This window comes from Clinocottus analis, unplaced genomic scaffold (genome assembly GCF_023055335.1).
Source record: "Clinocottus analis isolate CAN_PGR_092001 unplaced genomic scaffold, fCliAna1.0.p SCAF_26, whole genome shotgun sequence".
NCBI lineage: Eukaryota > Metazoa > Chordata > Actinopteri > Perciformes > Cottidae > Clinocottus > Clinocottus analis.
In genome coordinates, this window is record NW_027175998.1 from 1,785,359 (window position 1) to 1,803,342 (window position 17,984).

The 17,984-nt window shown below is 43.4% G+C and overlaps 1 protein-coding gene across 4 annotated transcripts in view; it reads left to right on the forward strand.

The window, feature by feature from the left end:
* The window catches only part of LOC137794976 (septin-9-like), a 94,313-nt gene that overhangs the window by 28,438 nt on the left and 47,891 nt on the right, over positions 1–17,984 (forward strand). For 3 of the 4 annotated variants that reach the window (XM_068592172.1, XM_068592173.1, XM_068592171.1), the window contains exon 2: positions 809–1,501. In XM_068592172.1, coding sequence (XP_068448273.1) covers positions 809–1,501 — 693 coding nt within the window. Of the gene's footprint in view, positions 1–808; positions 1,502–11,707; positions 11,839–17,984 lie in introns of those variants that run through there. The other variant, XM_068592174.1, reaches the window with a different exon arrangement.

A 17,984-nucleotide genomic window follows, 5' to 3' on the forward strand; every position in this document is an offset into this window, starting at 1 on the left:
ACTTTGATACTGTTCATAATGAGTTTTAGAAGAAAAAAATCACTATGTTTACTCCTCAGTTAATTGGTATAAGCTTTTTGATGAATGTTTTATGATATTGTTCCCATTTACGTGGTAACATGGTGACGTATTCATGCGGGCGTAACGCAGGTGGAGGCAGAATAATTCTCTGAACATGTCAGTTAACGATGGCTAGCGTGTTTTGTTGGCTTTTTATTGTGTATAGTGATGGAAGAAAAATAGTGTTTGGTTCTGTGCACCAGTGGATTTCAGTGGAAATTTTGTTTTTTGTAATCCTCTAAATTTATTTGGCAGCTATAGTTACTAAAATAATGTTGTCATGTCTTTTCAGGGGCCCTTTCCATGATTCTCAAGTCTGGCAGCTCCACCTAAGACCATCCTAACAAACTAATAATGCAATAATATATCATTTCCTCATAATAATGATATATATGTCGCATGGGACGTATTTCTGCAGAACTATTACTTTTACTTCTAATACTTGCATTGAGGACATTTACATGTAAAAAAATATATATTGTCAAAGCGACAATTATCAACTATTTTCATTGACCATTATTTGTTATGATTAAAAACCCAAAGATATTCAATGAGTAACGATATAAAAGACAGAGAAGCAGACAGATAGCGAAGAGGCTGTAAGCCGAGAATGTTTGGAGTTGTCTGTTTCAAAATGACTCGCGTGATAAATAGTTGCCGATTAATTCTCTGTCAGTGAATGAACTCGGTTGTTTTTCCAGCGGTCAACTCTCCCCGTGACTGTGTTGTGTTTGTCCCTCACATGCAGCCCTGAAGAGGTCCTTTGAGGTGGAGGATGTCGACACCTCCTCCCACTTGTCCCCCGGCTCCCGTCGGACGACCAACTCCCCTCACCGCAACGCCATGTCTCCCACCAGCATCTACTACCGTGACCTGGGCACTGCCGCTCCGGCTGCGGCTCCGGCCTCCATCAACAACAACAACCTCAACTTCACCCAACCCCGCTCCATCATGGGCGGAGGGGGCTCCAAGACCCCCGAGCCTGTGTCGCGGCGCTCGGAACTCTCCATCGACATCTCGTCTTCCTCCAGCAGGCAGGTGGATAACGTCACCAGCCCATCTTCCGCGCGCTACGCGGCCAACAGCGCGCTGAAGCGCCCCGAAGTCCTGGGCCACTCCAGGACCCCCGAGATGAGCCACAAGAGGGAGGTCACTTTTGCCAAGACGCCGACCGATTCCCCGGTGATCCGCCGCAATGAGGGCAACTACAACAACAACGGCACCAGCCGGACCCCCGAGCAGAATCACGCTCGCAAGTTTGAGCCCCCGAATCCCGATGTTCGTAAACCCGACATCAGCATCACCAGGGCCCCCCCAGAAAACAATGGCCACCACCTACCAGTGCACCACCCGCACCACCCGAACCCTCACCACAACACCATCGTTACCACCTTCCGCTGCTCCTCGCCGAGTCACGGACGTAAATCTCCAAACCCTGACAGTAAGTCTGTTTCGTCATAACATATCGACCCCTACTCCTTCCAGTCATATCCTCACACACTGTGTCCTTTTTTTTAATAAAAAATACTTATTTCATTTATTTTGTAGATGCTACAGGTACCCGGATTGGGATCCTGATGTGCAGATAATGTGATTCTGAAAACAGGACACACAGATAACTTTCCTGACTCAACCATTTATTTAGCTATTTTCAAACACACTGGTGGGTGTCACATAGACAAACAAAGATTCTGTGTATCCTTGTGTTTGAGCAAATGCATTGAATGCATTTCCTTCCTCTTAGGACATGTGAAAAGCGTTTTATATCCTGCATGGTTTCCATCTATGTCCACTCAGTAGCGATGCCGTGTATCTCGGCGCATTACCGCCACATGTTGAGGGAAATAACGCGAAACAACCGGTGGGAATGTGCATCGTGTCAAGGGCACTTGTATCCTCATGCCTGAGATAAAACAAAACAATACTCACAGAAAAACTGTTCCACAGAGCCACTAGAGCTCCAAAACTCCACAGGAAACCTTTAAAGTGAGATTTGTGAGTTAGTACTTGCTGCATTTTCCCCGTTTCAGTCCTGTTGGTAATGGTTACGACCCAGTTCTTAATCCTAATGTCCACTCATTCAATTCCTCTTGTAAAGTAACCCTTTTTGATGGAAGAGCATCTTTACTTAGTATTGTTTATGCTGACCGTTGGTGGTTTTAGACCTTGCAGCAGGGATGTAGAAGTGTAGTCAGGGTGTGTCCGTACACTGAAGTGTTACAGAACACACTAATGACCACCAGGTTCGTCACCAAGTTAATTAATCCGTGGGACATCAGACATCTCGCAGCAAAAAGCATGCAACTCGGTAAGGACTCAAATCCTAGTATTATGCGGTCTGATGAAAGTATTAATCCACCATTAATTAACAATATAGCTGCCTTTAAATGGCAATAAAACCTTTGATGTTGGTGTAAAAATGCATACAAGTCACGTTCAGTATATTTTCTTTGTGTAGACACAGCAACAAACAGCTCCTCATATTGTGTAGATCCTAATCATGATTAACCTCTTTCTGTACGTGGGTACACTGCGACTATCTCAAGTTTATACGATACATTCCTGTATTAAAGCTTTTGTTTTGCTATTTAATTGTGTACTTTCTGGGACATTGTGTTTTGATGACTAAGGATTACCTTGTGTGTGTAGAATGCTAAATGATTTCCCATGGATTTCATGTAGAATCATATGGTTGTTGGATTGTTGTGTAAAAACTAAGACATACTATTTTAACAGTGCGTTGGTGCTGTGATTTAGCTCTGCAGCTTTGCTTCAGCACAGCTTTACCATTCGATGGGACGCTGTCATCAGTGGGAAAGCTGTCTTAAATTTGTTTTTTTTTAAATTACATTTAATTATGTGTGAAGGAAGGGGAAACCTTGCACTCTTGACTGGGTGAAGAAATGTCACATTTTCCAGATTACATTTCATTTTGACTTGAATCATAATTATATTTTTCTTCAGACTTCATATCTTCCTGCTCCTTCTCCACTCACACTGAGGCAGCAGACTCACTCCAGTATCAGATCTCTCACTAAGAGAAAGGGTCAGTAACACAAGCAGCTTTTGATTAGTCCGATGTCTGCATGTCTGTCAGCAGCATAAGTGGCCGTGTCCTTGAAGGCCCGTCTGTCGGTGGAAACGGCAGACTGTGTGTCTGTATTTGTGGTTATCCACCTTCTAATGCCGCATTGGAGCCAACGTGGATTTTGTTATGTGATGAAAGCCTGACCTTGGCAGCGCAGAAGCCGTAGTTTGGTAGTTAATAGTAAGTAGCGCTACAGTTGCAGTAAAAGCACACGCAACAAAGAAGGCTAGTCTAGACGCACAGCGCTGCACTCATATGGCGGTTACAGCTGACAATGTATTTTGCGTTGTTAGCGCTGTTAGCATTGTTAGCTGTGAGTCAGCCGTCGCCATGTAAAGAGCCATTGAGAGACAACAGAAATACTCCCAATCTTGTTCAAAGCACTTTTAAATATATATAAAACACCTGTTTTTAAGATAACGCCTTAAGGCATTTTATGAAACTGACAAAAACTGACACAACATTGACATATAAACATTTTTTTAAGTTAAACAGGTGAACTGGTTAGCAACCAGTTGCTTATTTACACATCCAGAAGTTAAAAAGCAACATAATCCTTTGTTTTGAGTTGTTGTTTTTGACCACTCTCTTTTAGCTCTGTTTTTGGTTTCCACCAACTCCTGGGGGAAACATCTCGTTAGCTGCTAAATGCTATATGCAATATGTTAACAGGCTGATGTCTATGTGTGTGGCTGCTATGTGGGGCTGAGCAGGTCTTTCACTCAAAAACAGCTGCCTTCTGTGACTAAAGATGACGCCATGAGAGCGGCGAGAGTGAACCAAAATACTGGAGTTGCAGATCGGAAAATTAAACAAGAGTGGAAATTCATCATGAAGCTGCCGAGGGGAACTGATCGTAAAAATCAGCGTTCCCATATCACTATTAACCATCTTGTCAAAAATCTAACATACTTACATACAATATAATGAGCTCTCGGTGTAATGCAATGATGGTGCTGGCGGATTGATTTAACCCATTTTAATGTTATAAATTCCTGGTTTGTTCTTTCCACCAAGATGAATGAAATACTGCACTTTGTCAGTCGTAGATGCTTGTAGTCAGATTCCCCACAGTATATTCACTGTGTCTGTCTCTCTGTGTGCTTCATGATGTTTCTACATTAATTAAATTTAAATATCCGGTCTGTTTCTGTGCTGAAGGTTTAATGCGGTTCTCTTCTAGCTCATGGGGGTGGTCGCCACTTATTTGTCCACAGAGAGGGGCCCTGGTTAGGGGTCTAAATGAAGGGTGACCTGCCTGAAGGGCCCAGGGGCCCTGACTGGGCCCTCCCTGCTCTGCTCTAACAAATCATCAAGACAGCTGAAACGAACCCAAAAAAACACTTCGAGCAGCAATCGCATATTTGAAATCATCGTTATTTATAGTATGGAAAATATAAAACTTTAAAGTTATATGCGAGGCATGGAAACACATTGTTCTCGTGGTATGTGGGGGAAATGATCGTTTGCCATACTGCTCCCTTGTAAGTTGACTTTCTTCAGTTCCAAAAGCTGTCGCCTGTGTGTTTGAAAGTCTATTCGATACGCTGCTTTCCTGCCCATTCAGTTTTTCCAGGAGGAAATTACATCACACATCATTTGTGTAAACACACACACACAAACACACACACACACACACACACAAAGGCACACAGAGTATCCTGTGCTTCCTTCCGTGTTCTGTCAGCGTGATTGTTTCCCCTGCTGAGTGACCTCACCGCAGTGTGCTTCCTCTCTCGGGGGTCATGTGATCTAAGTTAGTCAGGTTCCCAGCAAATGTCCCCCCTGCACTTTGATCACAGCATCGCAGAGAGAGAGAGAGAGAGAGAGAGAGAGAGAGAGAGAGAGAGAGAGAGAGAGAGAGAGAGAGAGAGAGTTACACGGGGTGTGTTTGTGCAAAAGGTCAACATGAAAAGGATCGTGGACACACACACATGCTGGAGAGCGAGTTGCATATTTTTGTAAGATCACAGACAAACAAGCAGGTAGGTCTCATGTTTTGTCAGCAGAGGTCACGCACAAACAACCAAAAACAATTACCAATAATCAATGAGACAACATGCATAATCAATTAATTGTTGTCCTCTTGCGTAATGATTTTATGCTTTTCTGTTGTTCAAACTAAATGTCTTTGGGCTTTGGACTGTGTGTTTGGACGGAGCAAGACATATGAAGACGTAGGAATTCATTCTCAGCAGCTTGTCACTTACATCCCCAGTTCCACCTTGTCAAAATGTCCAAGACATTGTTGATTTAATTAAATTGCAGAGAAATCTATATGTCACAGACTCATTCGGATTGGTATCTGATGGTCTCCTCTGATGCTGGTCCTGGTTTTAGCCGTATGTCTAATCTTGGTTCATGCTGACTTGGCCATTAAAGCTGATTCATATTCGGCGAGGACGAGGAATCTTATCTTGTCAGGACGGCCTGCTGTTCATCAACCCATCCAGCACCACAGAAAGAACTCTGTCTGACATCAAAGTGGAGAGCAACTGTGGTCAGAAATAACCTTTTCTTATCACTTTTAAACCCAGATTTTACTCTAAAGAATCTCTGTTTGTGTTCTTACCATGTAGGAACCTCGCAGTTGTTCAGGGGGAGATAAATATAGGGCTGCAACTAACAAATATTTCCATGTTTAGATGCATCAGAGATGTACTTCTTCTCTTTTACTAGACGCAGACTGAAAGCTTGACCGTTAATGGTGTAGCTATCACTGGGCTCATGGGGCTGGTGGGTTATCATTGAGGTCACATAACCTCATTTAGCGACTCCTTCAGTGTTTTATGGGGGAAGAAAAAGATGTCAATCTCAGCTGGATTACTGTTACAGCACTAAATAAAACAGAATGGCTACAATAAAAGCCTTTAAAGGACTTCCCTTCTTGTTCCTGTTGTGATGGTAAAGAACAAAAGAGAAATCCTCATCTCAATAAGGCCATATTATGGACCCTCCACTGGAATCTGTCTTTATATTGCTTAAATATACAGATTATCTTGTAGCACATTTGTTTTCCTAATTGAGGTGTCGTCTTTCATTTGGATTGACCTTCTGAAAGTAGGGAGGTGGGGACAGCGGAGGGCGGTCGGCCATTTGTCTCTGCCTGTGCCATAGGTCAGGAAAGGGCTCTCACACACACACACACACACACACACACACACACACACACACACACACACACACAAACACACACTTTAATCATCTCAAATGTTTTGTCTTACTTTTGTTGTCGCTTATCGACACACCTCCACAAGCACACACACGTACGGGCCGCCTCAGGCGAAGGCATATCCAAGGTCAATCCTCTCCCGGTGTAATTATACTCTGGACTGATCCCAGACCATTACTCAGCGTGACCTGTGGGCTAATTACCCCGAAAATAAAAGGGAAGAGAGAGGCGAAGAAAAGGAAAGAGAGATTGTTCGTGTGATAGGGAACTGCTGCTGGCTGAGACTTGTTGCTAAAAGGCGTCATGTGGCTGCAGTGATCATAAGAACATAAGGCCTCCCGGACAGAAATCCATTCAATCAAGTATAATCAATCTCAAACTTTGGAGCGCTCTCTATTATGGCTGGGAGTGTTCCTTCAATATATCATCTTTCAATCGACTCATATTCTGATGATACAGTGGGATCATGTTACTGGTCAACACATCTTTTTTTTCAAAATGAAGCATTCTGCACTCGCTTTGATGAAAAGCTTTTGTTTTGCGGTAAAGTAGTTGCTTCGGATCCTCGTAAATATTACGATGAAGGTCTTGACATTTCTTGAAGACTATGTCTGACTTTTTTAATCAATGAACAATTGATGAACAGAATGTCACAGTAATTGAGCGTGAGACATTTTGGCTACAGAAAGGTCTGTGAACCAAGAGACCCCCCTGTCATCCCGCTTAAGTATTACTGCTGCAGCATCTCTTTTGTGCATTGCTCAAGTAGTTAAATCAGTGGATAAGACGGGTGAAAAGATGAAGCCATGTCCATAAAGAGCAGAGATGTTTGATTAAAACAATCACAGCAGATGAGGTAACATCGATGACTTCAGTCACAACCAGTTAAAAAAATCCCAAAACCGTATTTCCCTCCAAGTCTTTAGTGCTATTCATCCTTCTAAATTGTTTTGCAGTGTCTTTATTGGGACTTTATGACACTCTGCTGGTGATAAAAGCGACGAAAATACATTTGAAAAACTCAACAGCGATGTCTCTTTTCAGATGACATCACCCAGTTACGCAACACCTTGTTGTGAGAGGTTTCATGGAGGAAACATTTCCTGTCAACCACAGTTTCTACATGAACTAATCACTGCTGTAAAGATTCTCCCAAAATAAACTGTATCTTTAAGCTAGACGCGATGCTTTTTTGTGTGAGTCCCATTCTGTTACACTGAGGCCTCTGACTGTGTCTTTGACGAAGCTGCCAAAACAGCGCTCACTTTTGCTCACTTGAAGTCTGCGGGCCTCCACGCTGTGACGTCCGTCTGTTCGGCTCAGAAATGTCCCGCGGTGATAACAGTGACAAGTGTCACTTCTCATTATTTTGAATGTGACTTTCACTGTTGTTGTGCTTCCTCAACACGCCACCAGGAGGCAGTGTATGCCAGAGGGAAACCATCTATTGAGCTGGTGATTCCTGGTTTGTAGGTCAAATAAAGCTGTATTTCCTTTTTTTTGTCAAGCCAGTGTCATTTCCAAAGGAAACTCCAAATGAGTTTCGTTCTCCTGACCTTCCTCTCAGAGGATTGGTAACGTTTCCTCAAACAACTTCAGGGTCAGAAGCTGGTGTACTGCTGCAGAAAGCCATCCAACACACAGATGCCATTCTTTTCTTTACTATTCATAATATTAATGCTCCATTACATGACTCGGAAAGAACCTCATCCAAAGAAAACTCTCTGAAGTGTGGACACTAAAAAGAACTGGACATGAAAGCTGTTGTTTTTTTTTTACATAGAAGGAGGAAGAGGAGCTGAGAGAAATGTGGAAGGCTCAGCCCTTTAGACCCAGATAAATAGACTCCAGCGCGCACACACACACGCACACACACACACACACACACACACACACACACACACACTCACACACTTCCCTTCTCCCCCAGATAAGGCTTTCGGATGTTGAAGTTTACATTGAGCATCTGGGGGAAGTCAAGGGTTAAAGAAGTTTCCCACCACGGCAGAAAGACCTTTGTCCTCCTCCGTCGTCGTGCCAAATCCCACAACTTTAGTAAACAGTTCATTCACTTTCTCCTGCTGCGAGCTCTAAATCCAACACACTATCACCTTAACATGCATGTAAAAGCACATACATGTTCAAACTAACACACACACACACACTGCTGGATGAGTTTGACAAAACAGCCTAACTTCAGAGACACTCGCTCCAAATCGCCTTTGTCAACCTTCTTCCTTCGGCAAAAGATAAAAGATAAATAGTCGGATTCGGGCCGTCGGAGCCCGATGGAGCAAACTGAGATGTCGCTTCGTCTGGGCTGCCGTTATCTCCGTTCTCCGGGTGAATCCTCCCTCTTGTTTATCCAGATGTAAGACCCCGCTGTGGTTCCGTTGTCCAAGTAACTGATGGGAAAATCATTCATCTTGTCTTGGCGATGGAAGAAACTAAGCCAGAGTAGTGGCCTTGAAAGCCGTACCGTGTTTGTTGTTTCAGCGCCATCGATCAAACATAATTAACTAAGCAGACCTGGAATGCAAACGTCTTTCTTTAAGAAAACACCATTTGGTCCTTGTCAGTGGGATCATCTGCAAACTGTTTGTATTCACACCTAGAGTTGTTTGAATGGGGAACAAAGGTTCATGCGAGGTGAGTTTTTCCTCCACATTCTCTGCTAATTATGTTTGGCCCACTTGTTGGCTGATAGAGGGCCGACTGGAATAACATGAATAGCTTTTCTAATGTGCGCGTGGACAGACAGATGGCCATTTGTGCCACAGCCCTACTGTACCATCTGCTGCTGAAACGACGAGATGAGAGGAGACGAGGGGGCGGAGGGATTCTTGTGCGAGGGTGTGAGTCTGTCTGAAGTTGAGCGTGTGCGGAGGACGGAAAATACGACGGTGCAGTTTCATCCCTTATGTTCCACCAACTGCAGTTGAGTTTGTCTGTTAACAATCGAGTTGAAGCTGTTTTTGTGGACTCGCCGGGACATAGGGTCTGAGTCATGTGCTTGTTTTGATCACAGCATCTTTTTTTTTGGAGTAAGTTCAGTCACATAGATCCGATATGTCACACGGCTGTTTCTTTGTGCTCCCAGAAGCTAATACAGATGGATTGAAGATTTTGGAGCAATAAACAAAACAATTGACTTTGTCAGCTTAAAAGAGTAAAGCGCCAATTGAAGCATTGTGCCTGAGTTATCCACAACGCAGCAGATCGCAGAGGTCTGGTGAACTCAATTCTTTCTAATTCCACATCTCCAGATCCTCTCACTTACAAACTTTAGACCAGTGGTGTGAAACATAGGGCCCACGGGCCAGATATGGCCCGGCCAGGGGGTCCAGTCTGGCCCACCAAGGGATCAAAGTTAGCATAACTGGGACTTGAACCTTTGGTCCTCTGCTCGTAAGACAGACATGCAAACCATTGATCCACAGTCGCAATTGATGTGAGCACTGATATTATTGTGTTGGAAGTCGTTAAAAAGGGATTACGTCATAAAAGTGGCGTCACAAAGCGAGGGAATCTGCAGAGAGCCCAGGCAGATAAACAATGGGCTGATGTCTGAAGACCTTAAAATAGAGTTTATCATCCAAAAAACTTCAAAAACTGATTTAAACACAGAGAAATATTGTCGTTATTAATGCGTTATTATGCTGTGACTTTACTGGTCCGGCCGACTTGAGATCCAAATGGACAGCATGTGGCCCCTTCACTAAAACGAGTTTGACACCGCTGCTTTAGACCCAACAGACCCTGACTCATATGACATCACGTGAGGCTTTGTTCAACTTCTCCGCCCATTTGCAGTCGGACTGCCCAACGCCTGTAAAGAGACATTAAATCTGCGGTCAAGAGTTCCTTAAGGACAAACTGTGCACAGAGGCTGGTCTGCTTTAGCTCTGCTGACTATGACCTCTATCAAATGGAACAAAGACAACAGATTGATCTCACAAAGCTGTCTTGGGGACGACAAAGCAAACATTTTCCCTTTAACTAAGGTATTCACAGTTTAAGAAGTATATCCAAATCTACTGTTTGAGGCTTTTCCCCCCAAATGGAGAAAAAAATCCTCCTGAGAAAATACATTTAGAAGCGACATGAATAAATAAATAAAATACGATTGCAGTCCAGCAGGACAGTTAGTGTAAAAAACATCATGGTCCAGTGAGCTGTGACGAGGTGATGCTGGAGTCTACTTTCAGTGCCATTTACTCCGTTTCCAGCCTGTCGGCTTCGTAGAAAGTCAACTGTGCGAGCTCCCATCTCTGTCTAAGCTGGGAAGCTCTGTGATCATGGGCAGCCCAGTGTAAAGATAAACCCAAAGAATACAAAACAAACAGCTGTACTGTTAAACCCTGCAGTTCAATACAGGCAGGAGGGAAGTCATCCATAATCCTCATGGCCTCTTTTATGCTTAAGCACCCTCACCTTTCTCACCACACAGATTCATGTTTTAGATTAGCCAAGTAAGCCTTGTGCTGCTTCGCTGATTAGCCCCTCAGATAGGAGTTTACAGGCCGCTTTCGTTGAATATTTAAGGCCCACTCCAGTCTGAACCTTTCAATACCTAAACACACTCAAAACAGAGAGTGGATCTGATGTCATAACTGAGGTTTGCTGTGATATTTTAAGGGATAAAAGGAGATTACGCCATCTGTGTGGTTTACGGGCAATTAGCTTCTTCAAAGAGTAGCATCGTCCTCGGCGGAGCCTGGAGGAGCTTCTGGTGAACTTTCACCTCGGGCCTGGATGGCGTGAAGTGCTTCTTGATGCCATGATGCAGCAGACTGCACACGTCCCCCTCACTCAGTGGAAGAGGAGGCAGATGGAGGAAGAGGAGGAGGCGCACTTGCAACTGAAGATTTGGGGGAAAGGGCAAGTTGCCACAGATGAGTTCCTCTGCGTTACGCTCTGGCAAACTACAATCCCTCGCTGTTCAGTCTTGGCGCACACATTCAGCTCAAAAAGATGCAGCTTCACGGTCTCTCGAAGTCTGCTTCCCTGTCCCTGCACATTGGAAGGTTTACGTGATAGATAGTTAGCATCATAACTGGGCCATGGATGTTTCTGGGAGACGTGCAGCGGCCGCACATCGAGTTTAATCGCAGAGCTCCTTCCTGTCTCGTCCTCGCTTTTGTGGAGTTGAGTCATCCACGTCCCTCGCCCTCCCCGCACATGTAGCGAGGGGCCAGGGATTCCCCAGAAGGCCAATCCCCTTGGCGTCGCTGTGTTTATTGTTCATCGGGGAAGGCTTCGACTCCGGAACATCAACAGAAATACATGTTGGTGTGTGTGTGTGTGTGCAGTTTGTTAGATTAGCTCTTGCTCATCTTCAGAGTAGCAACAAACTTAACAGCAGCCGCCACAGGCTGGGAAATATTCAGAGGCTTTTTTTCTTCTCTGAGTTTTTCCTTATTTTTCCTTATTAAATACTGGAAGTAAGAGAGGTAAAGTTCTGAGATGGCTTCAACTTGCAGTGAGATGCACAACAACCCCGAGTTGGAAACCGCTTGTGAGTATCTGTTTGGTTGTCTTTTGGTCTTCGGGGGAGCGCAGCTGTTTCAGACTATCACTCTGCAGAGGCAAGATGGACAACTGGTTTCCATTAAGGCCAATCAAGTCGGGGCACGATGTACCCTCCTCAGATGAGGAGGTTGAAAATGATTTCACAGAAACGTGCCCCTCTCTTTCTGCTTATTTAATTGCAAACCTTTCTTTCTTTTTTTTCTTGTTTGAAACAAATCTTCTTACTGGACGCTGTTTTACACTTCCTCATAAATTCCTCGTGAGTTGAAGAAACAAGTTCCCGCCAAACAATACTTTCATGGTCATTTGAAAGCAGGGAGGGCTACTCGTCCTCGCCGTCTTTCTCAGTCCTTGACGCTACAGTGGTGCTCGCTCTTAAGCAGTCCAGCTGGGAAAGCTTTAGTGGGTTTAAAGAGACAAAAAAACAAACACTTCCCTATAAACAAACTTTCGAGGTTGCAAAAATCGGTCCAGTTTATCCTCTTTGCGGCCATCATTATGCAAACAGCAGAGTTTTCACTCTCTCTGGACGGTAAAAAGCGGACGAAAAAGCAAACAGGGGCCTGAGTTATTGTAAACTCGAGCTGGAATTTGCAAGCGCAGGGGAATAAGCCCAGCGTGAAGTATATCTTATCATTATAATACATATATATATATATATGTGACCCGGTTATTCTAAGTGCACAAGACCCAGAATAAACTGGACTCCGTCACAGAAAATATAGATTTTATTGAAAAAGAAACAAAAGACGTATCTCCACTCAACAAGTGATTTTCATTAGAAAGCCTTAATGCAGGTGAAGAAGGGATGGAGTAAATTGAATCAAAACAAATGAGCAAGCAAAAGAAAGTGAACAATGTGGGGTTGAACTGCACCGTCAGGGGAGTTCAGATGCGTGAAAAGGAGGAAATTGTCACCAAATATGTAGGCCAATTCTGAATAAACCACCACTGCACACAAACCAAATCCAATTGACTTGCTCTCACAGCGAGCCCCGGTGACTCAAACCACCCAATAAAAAACACATGCGAGAAGGCCGCTCTCCCACTCGGTCCCCCTTCAGTTGAAGACGAAGCACAAAGAGAAATAAAACAGTAAACGGTCCATTCCATTGATTACTGAAAAGAGACACTGCAATCTGATAACCTTTGTTTAAAAAAAACGTGCTCGACTGGAGCCCAGTCCCCTCCCCCAGTTGAAGGCATCCAGGTGACTGGAATCTTGTGACTGGGATCACTCCGAGGGTCAGCCCCTCAGCAAACATGAACAATCCCATCAGTCACCAAAGTAAAGGCCGGCTGGCCTCGGCGTGTCTCAGTTCAGGAGGAAATGCCCAGGTGAGCTTCCTCCCCCCTTTTATTGACTCCGCCCTTTGCCTGGATCTTAATGCCTGTTACCTCCACATCTGTGTGTACACATTCCTACATGTGTACTGTTGTATTGTATGTGCAGTGGTTTCAGTCAGAGGAAGAGGAGAAGGAGGCCACTTTGGGGTGCTGAGATAAACCTCCTCACTCATCACACACATGCTGTCTCCATTTGCACAACAGGGGAGCAGAGCAACCGCTGCAAAAAAAAAGCTAAACAACAGGAAGTCTCTAACCGACCCAGCTATCTTCCCTGTAGACACCCAGGCCGAGCCAGATGTTCTTCCTCTCTGCCTCTCCCGACTCTTCTGACCCCCATCATCCTCCCCCCCTTCCTTCATCTCTATTTTTCTTTGCCTCCTCCCTTCCTTCTTGGACACTGAGGATGTGTCACCGAGTCCCTCGGTCAGCTGAGTCACGGAGCCAACTCTTTTTAATCGGCTCCACATGTGTGCTCTGCCCTGATTCGGTGGCCTCGCGGCAATCGGCCTCCCCCCCCGACATCAGGGCCAATCACGGAGCTCGTCGACGGGGCTCGCGGCGTGCCAGTCACCGCCGCTTTTTCTGTACTCAGTTCCCCCCCCCGGCATGATATCATGCTACCAAATGTTTAATTGCGCTTTGAGCCCAAATGGCCACTGTATTTCAAAGGAAGAAGGAGAAAGAAATGATGAAACACAGCTTGAATCTCTTGACTTTGGTTTTGCAGAGTAAACTAATGACTTCCCTGCTTGGAAATCTAACTCAATCAACCTTTTAGATGTAAAATGAATGCAAACACACGTAGTGTGCCTTTAAATCAGCTTGCTTGGGTTAGAGTTGAAGCAATTTCCCATAAATCTTTCTGCTCAAAGCTACTTTTTAGGCTCTCAGGAAAACTAATAAAATAACACACAGCAGACCTCCTCTTTACTCCTTGGTTCCCACGAGAGGAAATAGTAATTTCAGTCACTGGTGGTTCATGAGTGTCACTGACAACATTGTTTATTGTTTAGTGAGAGCTATATGGAAAATATTGTCTTTGCTGAAAAGTGATATACGGTGGTAATGTGTCCGATTTATTTTACCCAGAACCCCTAAAAGGCTGCTTTTCAGGCCACACTGGAGACGGCAGATGTAATGTCCTGCTCTTAAGACAGAAAATTATATTTTGCTGAGAGAGCCACTGCTTGACTTTATTGCATTTCTGCAGGGAGTCCATCGATAAACCACCGAGCTGATAAAATATTGACAAGCTGGAGCAGTGATAGTGAACCGAGGCCCATCCAAATGTTTAACTTATGAAGCCACGAGGCTGCGGATGAAAAATGAATGTCTCGCAGAGCAGAATGTATTAACTGAGCTCACTTTATGAATCTGGATATGGGAAATTATTCTCAACCAAGAGTCAGTTGTGTGTAAAATCAATGATTCGAAATTCGTAAAGTTCAACAACAGTGCGCACCACCTGACACAAACACACGCTTTCCTGCTTCCGTACATTGACAATCACAACAAAGCGTGTGAAAAAAAAGTGTTGAGATTCAGCTTCAGCTTTGACAGGAAGGAAGACATTCGGCTGAATGCTCTCTGTTCCTCAACAACGACACACATACGTCTCTATCTTCCTCCGGTCAGATCCATTTTATAGCCAGAATCTCTGTTGAGTGATGAAACTATTCTTAGACAACATCTTCAACATGTCGACTGCATTAGTGTGTGGCAGCCAGCGGGTTGGCGGTGATAACTAGGAATCTCTCTGTTGTGGCTCAACTGGAACACAGGAAGCAGAACACCAGAGCGACACATACTTCCAGGAAACATTTGGGTTTTGGAACAACTTTAATCTGTTTTGCAGCCAATGTTGAGCTCAGTGACGCTCGATTCGCTCAAGCTGTTGTGAGAAGGCCTGTAGGCCATCAATTACCCCCTAGTCTTTATGCTAAGCTAGGCTAAGTTAGTCACCTGCTGGCTGTAGCTTCATTCCTAGCGCAAAGACGCGAGGGAGACGTCACTCTTCTGATCCAACTTTGAGAAAAAAGAACGAATGAAGAAGTGTATTTTTCCAAAACAATAAGCCAAAACATTTTTTCAAAGATTGTTTTTCATTCTTTTCTAAACATAGATATGTTCTGTTTTAGTCATGGCTTTAGTTTCATGAGTCAACACAGTTTTGAATTTGTCAGAGAGAGAGAGAGAGAGAGAGAGAGAGAGAGAGAGAGAGAGAGAGAGAGAGAGAGAGAGAACCTGGAGGACTGAAGGACGGGGATGGCCAAATGCTCACACACACACACACACACACACACACACACACACACACACACACACAATTAAACGCTCTCCTCTGTGAACTAAAGCAGTGGGAGGGAGAGTGCAGATGGACAAACACCAGGACTAGGAAGTGAGAAGGATGTTACCTCTTGTCATGTGCAAACACACACACACACACACACACGCACACCGAGAAAATAATGAAAACTAGAAAATTTCGCAAGAAATTTTGAAAGTGTGGCTACTACTGCCGTAAGACGTCGCAATATATAGCTTTTCTTTCTGACGCCCGTCTCTCCTCCAAAGCACTTGAGTTGGTTTGTGTGTTAAACTGATTGGCTGATATGAAGCACCTGTGTGCTGCCGTCGTCATGGTGACCAAGTGAGCGCCAGCAGACTGATTAGAGGCAGACTGGACTGTGGACTTAAGGAAATAAACTACTGAACGTCCTGAACACACACAAACGTATATGAAATATCATATGACCTTATTAATGATCACAGTGTTGACAACTACACAATATAAAACACACATAAACGTCTTTGTGTGTGTGTGTTTGTGTGTGTGTGTTTGTGTGTCTGTTTGTGTGTGTTTGTGTATGTGTTTGTTTGTTTGTGTGTGTGTATGTGTGTCTGTGCGTCTGTGTGTGTGAGACAAACAGACAGAGAGACAGAAGTCATCTGTGTTGTGTGTGCGTGTGTAAGTGTCTGCGTGTCTGTTAAACTGCCCTAACGAGAACACCTGTGGGTCGCTAGATCAAAGGTTGCCATGGTGATGACTTCAAAGGGACTTCCTTACGCTGAGCTTAATAGACCTAAATACTGTGGAACTCCTTTCAAACTATTTAAAAAAATGGTACTTTAAAAGCCACTATTGCTTCGATATCGCATATTGAGCGTTAGGAAGACCTGATGAACAGATACTGTGACTGGCGAGTCTGTACGATAAAACATGTGTCTGTACGGGCGATTTACAAATCAGGTACGAGCTTCAGGGGAGACGTGGTTTTGGAGGGAGATTTAACATGGCGGCGGATGGCAGAGCGAGGTGGACTTGCTCTCACATTCAGTCTGATTTCAAGACGTCTGAGTCTGTTGGATTCCTATCGACCGCAGTTTATGACAGAAGACAAGATTTCCAACGTTTCTATCCAACAATGGTGTATGAAGAGTGAACATTGTGGGAGTAAAGACAAAATACGTTTTATTTTTTTAACAGTTTCTGTCGCTTCTTCTCACTCTGTTAATTGGTGCTCCACCCTCTACGAACGTTTCGTGAAATTTTTTTTATGTTTTTTGCATTTTTCGGGAAAACGTACGGGCGAATCTCTTAGAAAAGTCATACCTCACGATTCCCGCGCAAACCGCACGTTTCGATGTAATTTTTGCGCATGTGCTGGCAACGCTCTGGGAGGAGTAGTGGTTTGACTATAAGAAGAATAATAATAATAACTAGAAAGAGCATTTCCTGCTGAAAATGCGTTGGAATGCAAAAGGCTGAAGCATAAAGCTGAAATATTTGAAAGAAATTGCTGAATGTAGCTGAAAATAGTGAAATATAGATGAATAAAGCTTAAAAAATCTGAATATATGAAAACAGCTGAATATATATGAAAATAGTGGAATATTTATCAAAACAGCTGAATATATATGAAAATAGTGGAATATATATGAACATATATAGAAAACTACCTCATGAAAAGTGTTGAAGCCCAAAAGCATTAAACTGAATTGCTAAATAACTGTCGTTGAAATGTATCACTGGAAAAGATGGAAGCTAAATGGCATCATTTTAAACAATCCAAGAGATAAATTACAATCCAGGAAGAACTGGAAGATAATCTGTTAAACTGTACAATTCGGAAAAGTAGGAGAGGTAGTAGAAATATAGTCATAAAAAAAACGTAGTAGTTTCAACAGCTGAAAGTTTAGTAGCAGCAGAAGAAGTTTCATAGTGTGTAGTACAAGAACAGTAGAACAGTTCCATCAGCAATGCTATTGCAAGAATGAACCAGACAATGACTTCATTATGAATGTTTAATTTGTTTACATTTAAATTACCATTTATGAATCAACAATTTTTATATTAACACAGTACATTAGTATCAACAGCAATAAATTAGAAGAAATCATATAAAAACTGTAACTTACAAACAACACTGATATATTGCTCATAGATCACTAGAAATTCATATATTTCAATTTAGTTTATTTTATATAGCCCAAAATGACAAATATAATATTTGCCTTGGAGGGCTTTACAATCTGTACACATAACATCCCTGTCCCAGAACCTCGCATCGGATCAGGAAAAACTCCCCCCCTCACCCTTTAACAGGGAAAAAAGGGGAAGAAACCTGAGGGAGAGCAACAGAGGAGGATCCCTCTCCCAGGATGGACAGAAGCAATAGATGTCATGTGACCAGAATGAGCAACGTAACAGAGTTGCAGCATATTACATGAATATGACAAAAAAAATAATTAATAAATAAAAATAAATTAAATAAATAAATT